General features: G+C 43.0%; 1 protein-coding gene across 1 annotated transcript in view; it reads left to right on the top strand.

The window, feature by feature from the left end:
* Positions 1-10,000, top strand: part of gabbr1a (gamma-aminobutyric acid (GABA) B receptor, 1a) — a 285,354-nt gene that overhangs the window by 260,548 nt on the left and 14,806 nt on the right. Inside the window, exons 16-18 of the mRNA XM_070550979.1 lie at positions 763-913; positions 5,051-5,183; positions 9,040-9,156. Of these exons, the coding sequence (XP_070407080.1) occupies positions 763-913; positions 5,051-5,183; positions 9,040-9,156 (401 nt within the window). The remainder of the gene's footprint in view (positions 1-762; positions 914-5,050; positions 5,184-9,039; positions 9,157-10,000) is intronic.

The following is a 10,000-nucleotide window of genomic DNA, read 5'->3' on the forward strand; positions in this document are numbered from 1 at the left end:
AATACAATTTCGTCAAGATTAGGGAGGAAGCCCCGCCTCCTGTGTAGCGCTATACCTCAAGTACACTCCACAGTAGAAGCATCCTTCATGAACAGGTTTTCCCCTCAGAGTCCACAGACTCTGCAGTTCCACTTCCAACAAGTTCCTTCCCATCAATCAAACCAAAGTAGAAACATAAACATTCCCCAGTGGGTCCATCACACCTTCTACTGTTTTAGTTTTCACCCAGCAGCTGTTTGTCTGAGGCCTCTTGTCAGGTGGTGGTTGTGGTTGTGAGGGGGTGGTTGGTTACCAAGGTGACCCTGGTCTTATGCCAGAAGGTACCACAGTTAAATTAGCCAATGGCAGTTAACATCCTGAGCCTTGGTTACGTGCTAGAGGGTACCATGGTAACTAATGAGCCAATGGCGGTTACCACGGTGACTCTAATGGGTCATATGTGGTTACCATGATGACCCTGGTGAGACAGGTGGCTGTTTATCATGGTGACTCCTTATGAGATGCTGGTGGCTACCATGGTGACCTTCATATGAACCACTGGCAGCAGCATTAACACTTCTTTCCATCTTGGTTGACGTTACACATCTTTTATAAGAGTCGGCACCAGCTCAAAGTTGGAGTTTTAGACAGCAGCTGCTCCGGCACGCTACACACTAGTTTGACCCCGTTATTACAGCTCTGAGTCTATTTTAAAGTGTTTAATAATTATCATGATGTTGATAATGAGCTGAGGAAACATTTCTTGCGGTTGTGTCTGTTCAGGCGACAGGCCTCCAGCTGATAGAACGGTGGTGATCGAAGAGTATCGGCTGCTGTCTCAGAAGCTGTTTGCAGCCGTGTCCGTGTTCGCCGGCCTCGGCATCCTGCTCGGCATCGTCTGTCTGACCTTCAACATCTACAACGGCAATGTGCGGTGAGTCAACACACACTGAGAAGGGTCAAGTTGTTTCGTTCATGGGTTCACCCCCATTAACCTTAATGAACCTTCATAGACGTTATCTCTGCTGCTTGGGCCCCGGTTTGTTCCGAGGTTCTAGCAAGAACGTTTACAGGTGTTTTTTATGGATTTTCTTCTGTGCAGTCATTCATCAGTCAGAACAAAACAAGCTTTAAGCCTCAGTTGCTTTGAGAAGATTTAGAGCTAGACTTTAAACCTGGGGTGTTCAAAGGGTGGCCCGCCGGCCATTTGTGATCCATAATCGTGCACCTAAGTCAGAGGTCACCAACCTATGGCTGTGGAGCCACAAGTGGGCTTTGTACTAATTCAAATGGCTCCTAATGACTTTAGCAAATAACAATTAACTCTTGTTTTTAAATATAATCAAAAATATATGGAAATGCAGGTTTAAGCTTTTCAGTTTTTTATGAAATAATTTTATGTAATTAAAAATAGGGACATCAAAAAAGTCAGAATTCTGACATTATTCTCGGAAATCTGAGGAAAAAAAATCCTGTGAATTGATCTTAAACATTATACATTTTCAATTTGCAAAAAGTCCTGTAACAGTTGAGGCTCCAAACACGTTTTATTTTGGTGAACTGAGGAGAAAAACTAGCCTAGAGATCTAGACAGACAGCCACAGAAGCAAAATGATTTAGCTCTGAATGTCAGTTTAGTCTCGCTCCATACAAGTCTCAGCAGCCCAGACCAGTAACATACGCCAGACATGCAGTTGCTGTATGTTTGGTGGGCGGGATGTTACTGCGACTGAGCAAAACTAACGGCTCGTTTGAAATGGCATTGCTATTAACTTTGAACTATTTAGACTTTGGCTTTTCTTTGAGTCAATAGCAGATAGACATACTTAAGTTTATTTAGACATAGGATGTATCTTCTTCAACAGTAGCCTATATAGCAGACTGCCTTGTTAACTGACATCCGTAGCTGTGAGAACGTCACGTTGTTTTTTGTCCAATAGCATGCAGAGAGTGTTTGAAAGACAACTATACATCCCGTCTCACGACTGAGCTCTGTCTATGGTTCGTGGCCAGAATATATACTCACATATATAAGATGGCTTGCCAAGCTAGAGAAAAATAGATAACCTATAGATAGTAGGGATCAGAGACTCCTGTACTTGGTTGTTGATTGACCAATTGAGATTTCTACTGTTGCCAGTACAAAAAATGTTACTCCAATGGAAAAGTTTAAGTAAAATTCTTATTTTTATTAACTAGATTTATGGTTGTTTTACGTTTGTTTGTTGATTTTTTTTTTCTTTTTGGCACTTCTTAGTTGTTATTAATTGAGGTTGAAGGTTTGACTGAAGCTCAGAGTTTTCAGATGTTCTGATATAGAAACACGTTTTATTTCATTCTAATGTAAGTATCAGCTATAGGAGTTGGCATGAACTTTAACCTTTGACCTTTTAGCTGACACAAGTAAAGTCCGAGATGGCGTTTTGCGGTTAACCTCTGACCTCGGGGTGAACCTGTTGAGGAGAATCTCTCTGTAAAATAAATGACTCAAGGTCAGTTGACCTTTGACCTTTCCTCAAACTGAAGGGCAACCCCTGTTGCTTTTCTCAGGACTTTGCTCCTTGTGTTAACACATGCCTGTACCCTCTGGAGCTCAGGCTGCCGATGACCAGTTTTCCCATCCATGTAAACGATGTCTCCAGCTGTTCCAGATTTGCTGTTGGTGTGCAGCATTCACACTCCAGGTTTAGGAGTGTTTTTAGTGGATGTGAGACAGGACAGAAATAACGAGTTGTGTTTGAGGGCCTCTGCTTAAATCTGAGCCTAAAACCAAATGCAAATACAAAAAAAAAGTCTTCTGAACTTGGATTTCTGAGCTTAACCCACATCAACGAAGCCGTGGTTAGCAGAGCAGATCTGTGAGGTCCTTTTAAGGTGGTATTTTTATGTTTGACGGGGGTGAAAAGTCCCTGAAGTCCTGGAGCGTATCAGACTGTTTCGAAGAGTTTGGTTCCTCCGGGGATCTCTGGCCGGCGCCAGCGTGCTCATCAGTCCCGCTTCCTGCTTTGATTACATTTCACTTTCACCCAAACGGCTAGCTGCCAAAACACAATGAGTCACATCAAACCAAATGTATTCACTAAGCTGATTCTACAAGCAACACTGGCGTGTTGGAGGCTAAAAATATAGGATCGATCAGCTTCAGGAGCTGGAAAACAGCCTAATGTTTGATCTTCTGACCTTCCAGTGATGTCACACATCCAGTTCAGCTCGCCAAAGAAAACAGATGCTTTCCCTTGGTTCTGGTCTGGTTCCTGCTGTCAGCTGAGCGGTGAGGTTAAATCTGAATCAGCTGACTGTGTCCGACAGCGACAGCTTCACCCTGCTGTCATGTCCTCTGGAGCCTCACAGTTAGAACATATTTGAATATAGTCAGCATTACGCCTAAAAGGTGCTGAGTCTGATTTTAGATTCTAAATAATAATAATAATAATAATAATAATAAATGTTTTTCAGGTATTTATTTCCCAACTTCAATAAGATTCTAGTTCAATCTAAATGTTTACCCAAAGGGTCAAAACCGTTGATTAAAATATTCAATCTATCTTTATTTATAAACCATTTTAAAACAGGCACACAAGATCAAGGAGTTGCATAGAAAACAAGTTTAGAATAACAATTAAAATATATTAATGCATTATTTACATGAAATAAATGAGATCTAAAATCAAAAGCAAGTGTATAAAATGAATATCGACCAAAGTCTAAGTGCCAGAGAGAAGAAAATTAAATAAAATACTGAACCAGTTGTTGATCTAATCAGGGATTATCTCACCTGGAATTCACTAAAACAAAGGTTATTTTAGAGGCATAAAAGGTTGGATTAAGGTCAGTGTTCATCAGCAAATGTGTTTGTAAGATTATGTGTGATTGTGTTTAGCTGCAGAGTGAATAAACAGAAGCTTCCAGGCAACAGTAAGGAAGGGAAGGTCAACAGGAAGCAATAATAAAAACATCAAATACATAAAGATGGATGGATGGATGTATAACAGTAGGGAGGATTAAATTATTGTGGATGGATGGATGAATGGATAGATAGATAGATCGGTGGATGGATGGATGGATGGATGGATGGGTGGGTGAGTGGGTGGATAGATAGATAGATAGGTGGATGATGGATGGATGGGTGGATAGATGGATGGGTGGATAGATCGGTGGATGGATGGATGGATGGATGGATGGATGGATGGGTGGGTGGGTGGGTGGATAGATAGGTGGATGATGGATGGATGGATGGGTGGGTGGGTGGATGGATGGGTGGATGGATGGGTGGATGATGGATGGATGGGTGGATAGATAGGTGGATGATGGATGGATGGGTGGGTGGGTGGATGGGTGGATGGATGGGTGGATAGATAGGTGGATGATGGATGGATGGGTGGATAGATAGGTGGATGATGGATGGATGGGTGGGTGGGTGGATGGGTGGATAGATAGGTGGATGATGGATGAATGGGTGGGTGGATCATCCAGCATAAATCAGAACTTTGAATATTAAATGTAAAATGAGAAACATTCGGGTAAAACCTCACTAGACCTGATGCCGAAAACAGAACCACAAGTATTAGAGAATCTCAAGATTTTTTTTACTTTTCTGAATGTTGTAATATGTTATAAGATAGAATTAATTTGTGTTATATGATTGGTAGAAACATTTATGAATCTGCCCGTGTCAGAGTTTCTGTGAAGATGTGGGTTCATTCTGTTTTTCAGAAAGTAGAAACTGAAGAGTTTGTGCCTTTGGAACGGAACAAGTCAGCTTTTTTTGTCAGTGAAAGCTGAGATCGTCCCGTCGCTCAGACAACGACACGCCGCCTTCTGTCGACACTAATTAGACTCGTTCATGAAAATCACACTTCAGAGGAGATGCCCCGGAGAGCTTCCACATTTGGACCTTTCCTCAGTGTGACAGGAGACAACCAGACCATCAGAACCAGCAAATTAAAAACAACTTTAGAACAATTCATTCTAACTGATGTCATTTCTGGGAACTCTGCAGATGGCTGAATTAACACTTGTTTACGCCGTAAGCACTAACAACTTTCTCTGCCTTGTACACGTGATTCTGCAGCTACATCCAGAACTCGCAGCCATACCTGAACAACATGACAGCAGTGGGATGCATGATGGCACTGGCCGCCGTGTTCCCGTTGGGAATTGACCGGCACCATGTCGACCGGCCGCAGTTTCCTGTTGTTTGTCAGGTGAGGAAAAGGTGGGGGGTGTCGTGAGAGGGAGTCAGAGGGAATAACGTCCACAACGGTCCTCACTAGTTACTCTTACCGGCCTAAAAAAAAGTCCCCATCAACAAAAAGGTCACACTAATATTTTGTTGGACCGCTTTTAACTTTGGTTACGGCACACATTCGCCATGGCATTGTTCAGATAAGCTTCTGCAATGTCACCAGATTTCTTTCCATCCAGTGTTGCATTAATGCTTCACCAAGAACTTGCATGTTGATGGTAGAGTCTGACTGCTGCACAAAACCTTGTCCAGCTCATCCCAAAGATTCTCAATGGGGCTAAAGTCTGGACTCTGTGGTGTCCAATCCGTGGGTGAAAATGATGTCTCATGCTCCCTGAACCACTCTTTCACCATTTGAGCACAGTGAATCCTGGCATTGTCATCTTGGAATACGCCCGTGCCATCAGGGGAAATGGAATAACCTGGTCATTCAGTATATTCAGGTAATCAGCTGACCTCGTTCTTGGAGCACACCCTGTTGCTGAACCTAGACCTGACCAACTGCAGCAACCCCAGATCATAGCCCTGCCCCCACAGGCTTGTACAGTAGGCACTTGGCATGATGGGTGCATCACTTCATCTGCCTCTCTTCTTACCCTGATGCAGTAGGGCGGGGTAATAAATCGAAATGTATCGTTATCAAAATTTCTGACTTTTGTTGAGATAATTGTTCTCATGATGTGTGTAGGTTGGTAACATTTATGTCCCCTTAAGAAGCTGTACCACCTTGAGTCACGTAAAAATGTGACTTAAGGTAATACATGTGACAGCGCCATCTAGTGGACAACATTTGTTTCTGCGCATTCGTGTACTTATCGTCCATTTATCGTTATCAAGGTGAAATCCTCAATATATCGTGATATTGATTTTAGGCCATATCGCCCAGCCCTATGATGCAGCATCACTCTGGAACAGAGACCATCTGGACTCATCAGACCAGTTTTAATAGTGCGTTGGACAGTTCTTAGCCCAGTTTTGATCGTTTCTGCCATCTCCTTAGATGTTTTCTCTGCTTGAAACATGCCAATGATCTGACCCTTCTCAAACAGACTAACATTTTTTTCCACACCCACCAGACGTGTCTTTCCACATGATTGTTTAAGAAATGAGAAGCAACTCATTGCACCAGTTGGGGATAAGTAACTTGTTGCCAGCTCCAGTAATTATCCAATAACAGGCGCGTGCCAGTTGGCTTAGTTAAATCCAGGTGGTGATTTTATCTTTGGCCTCGCAGTTAATAATACATCTCTTTATGTTTTGACTTTCCAGTTGTTCCATACTTGGGCAGAAGAGACTTGTGAGATAGTTCTATTTAAGCGATTGGCCTGATTTGTTATAATCAATAAAAGAATCAATAAACCCACCAACCAACTGACCAACACTGACCACCAACAAATCAGGTATACAATCAGTAATTAACATAAAATCAAAACAGATTAATAAATCAACCAATTAGATTTGGATGTAAAAGAGGAATGGTCTTTATGAGTCGAGCTCTGTTCCTCTTCCTGGTGTTGGAATAAACCTTCTTTTTCCCATAAGTGGGCTGTGGTTCTGTTCTTCTGTAACTGGAGATGTTTGTGTGAAAACTGAAAGACCAGACAACCGGTAAGCGTTTTCATCGATGCACCGATACCAGCCAACAGATGGAGGAGGTTTCTGCTTTAGAGCTGGATGTTAGCGATGCGTTTGGATGTGTTGGATGTTCTGATGCACCCTCATTCCTGTTCAGCTCAGAGTGCATCTGCTCTGTTTCTCTGGGATCGTTGTTTCTGGTCGTCTCAGAGCTGATGAAGCACAGCTTCGTCTGCTCGGATCAGTCGGCCGCAGCTCGCTGCAGCACAAATGCATCTGCGTCCGGGTGTCATGGGGGGAAAAACAAAGTGACGTCAACCGAAGCGGACACATGTGCACTGAGAAAAGGAAGCATCTCTTCGTGTTACATTAGAGGCTCTGAAAGATGGTTCCTCCAGTCCAAATGAGTGTTAATCCAGCGCAGCCGTCTCTGTGTGCTCATTTACATAATCAGCTCTGTGGTGTTTTCATTTGATTCAGAAAAAGTTTCCCGACGTTATCTCCACCTCGCTGGAGGAGCAAGGCAGTTCATTTTAGCCCTAAAGGGACAGTCTGAGAGTTAATTAGCATATTTCCATACTTGTGAGTGCTGAACACTTTTCTTTTTGGTAGAATCAAACGTTTTCTTCTTGTGACTGAAGAGAATCAGATATTTAATTGTTGCTTTGGTTCCTTGATCAACAGCCCTTTACTTTCATGAACATCAAACACGTCTCCACATCCCTGCATCCTGGGGCAGAGAGGTCCAAGCTGTCCTCTTCCCAGTCTTCTGTAACCCTAATCCAGCCTGGACATAATCATTGAGTGTCCTGGGTCATCCATAGGGACCTTTTAAAGAACGCGCCTAAAACATCTCCCCCAGAGAAGAGCGTCGTCATCCGATGGGAGCTAGTTGTCGAGCTACTTCTCTTCCTCAATGCAGTGAGTCAGCTGAGGATGTCGGATGCATCTTGGTCACTTTCCCTTTGGAGGTCTGGTCTGCTGGAGAGGACACAAGAGGGAATAGATGTCCTCTCTAGTCTGGGAACACGTCAGAATCCTCAGGAACAGCAGGACAGCAGGATGTCTAGGTTGGACAGGTCTAATCAACACATTAAAGGAATTGATTTTTCCTATACGATGATTATTCCATTTGAATAGGAAGGTCGTGTTGGGTTTATGGCCCTGGTAATGATGATTATTTCAGGGGTTTAGAGGATGACTGACAGCATTAGATATTTTATCTCCCCTCAGCCTTTCATTGAAGCTGGATGTTTATTCATAAATGTTGAACGTCTTTAGCACCGGTGACATAGTTTTTTGAAATGGGTTGCTTCAGAATAGGGTCTTCTGTTGGTTAAAATTGATTCTGAGCAGATGTTCTTCCTGCTGCTGGCGTTTTAGGTTTTCATCGTACCAAACACAGCAGAAGTTTGTTCTCTGATACAACCTGTTCAGTATTTTGGGACTCGGCTTTGCAACTGTGACTTCCCGACTCCTAATGAGGAGTGGGAGTAAGTCTGTGTCAGCCATGTTGAGCCTTTGTGTTACAGAGACGAGGAGGAAAATTTCCATTTCTGTGGTTCCTCAGCTCTTTGTCCCTGTCCAGATACTTCCTCTCTCGCTTTCCTCTGCCATTTCACCTTCTGCACTCGTTCACTTCATCATCTCAAATCCATCTCCCTGCTTCAGTCCTTCATCCCTTCCTTCTGCCTACAATAGCCCCGCCCCCTTCTCTAAGCCACTTGTTTTAAATTGTATTATCTGCACAGCTGGATCCTCAGATTTCTGGTCCTTCTCCAACTTAAAGACTCAACCAGAACCTCTAACACCTTTAACACCTGATCCTATGACTCACATGTTCCTGCACCTGCTCCACTGCCGGGTGCTGACGCTCCTCCTCACCTGGAGGTGGTTTTGGATCAAAGCTTTGGCAGCTAAATAACTGCCTCAAAATATAAATTCACTCATTTAACAGATACAGTATTTATTCAAGGTTCATAAATGTTACCAGTGTGTCAGCCAGCTTCATTTGGGGGAATAGAAATTAGCCAGAAAGAACTCATATGAGCAGGAGCTCCTTCCAGATGAAGCTGTGTGTGTGTGTGTGTGTGTGTGTGTGTGTGTGTGTGTGTGTGTGTGTGTGTGTGTGTGTGTGTGTGTGTGTGTGTGTGTGTGTGTGTGTGTGTGTTTTATGCTCCACTAATAAAGCAGTTTTAAAATGAAATCCTTTTCCTTGCCTATCTTTGCCTCCTCTGCAGTTCCGCCTGTGGCTCCTCGGCCTCGGCTTCAGCGTTGCTTACGGCAGCATGTTCACCAAGATCTGGTGGGTCCACACCCTCTTCACCAAGAAAGATGAGAAGAAGGAGAGGAAGAAGGTAGGCAAATGTGGAAGGAAGGAAGAAAGGACCAAAGGAAGGAAAGAAGACATTATAGTGTCCTGAAACTGATAGGATCAGAGCTGAGCTGAGGGCATCTTTTTAGCTGGAGGCTGTGGTCCGGATGGAGCTGACCAATCATAAACCATCTTATAACAGACTGAGGTGATCAGTAACAAGACCAGAAAAATAAATCATGTGTTTAATGGAACATTGGATGGATGTGTGCTGACAAAATTGAGGTCTTTGAATATTTGCCTTGGAAGTCCAATTGTCCCAAATTGTTAGCCTGGCCAATTTACTGCCAATGGAATGTACAATCCCAGGTGTTAGCATGTTAGCTGTTAGCATCATGGTGCTAATTTCCTGTTCAATATTTCCGTTTGTGTGATGTCATCTTAGAAATGCTAGGTGGTGTTTCTTGCTGGTCGACTATTATTATAAAATATTATGATTTAAACTTTGTGGTTAATTTGATTAGCTTTTTCATTGCGGTTTCTACATGCTAACTTTTTAGCATCATGTTGCGGACATTTTACTCTAATGGGTTAGCTTCTCGCCTGAGAATACTCATTATTAGTTCTTGTATGCTAACTGTTAGCCTCCATGTACTAATTTCTGATTGAATGATAATCCTGTGTGTTATTGGTCTGGATCTGCTAGTTTTATACATAACTACTATCATCCCTGAGATGTTGAGGCATTGCCAGAAGAGGCCTGGGGTGATAATTGTTAGCTTTGCTCTGCTACATGACTTTTCACCCAGATCAAGTTTCGAGGCTGCCTGATTATCAGTGGCCGGCTTGAGCTGGAAAATAGCCTCCAGATAGCTGCATGTATCCTC

This window comes from Nothobranchius furzeri, chromosome 5 (assembly GCF_043380555.1).
Source record: "Nothobranchius furzeri strain GRZ-AD chromosome 5, NfurGRZ-RIMD1, whole genome shotgun sequence".
In the NCBI taxonomy this organism is placed as follows: Eukaryota; Metazoa; Chordata; class Actinopteri; order Cyprinodontiformes; family Nothobranchiidae; genus Nothobranchius; species Nothobranchius furzeri.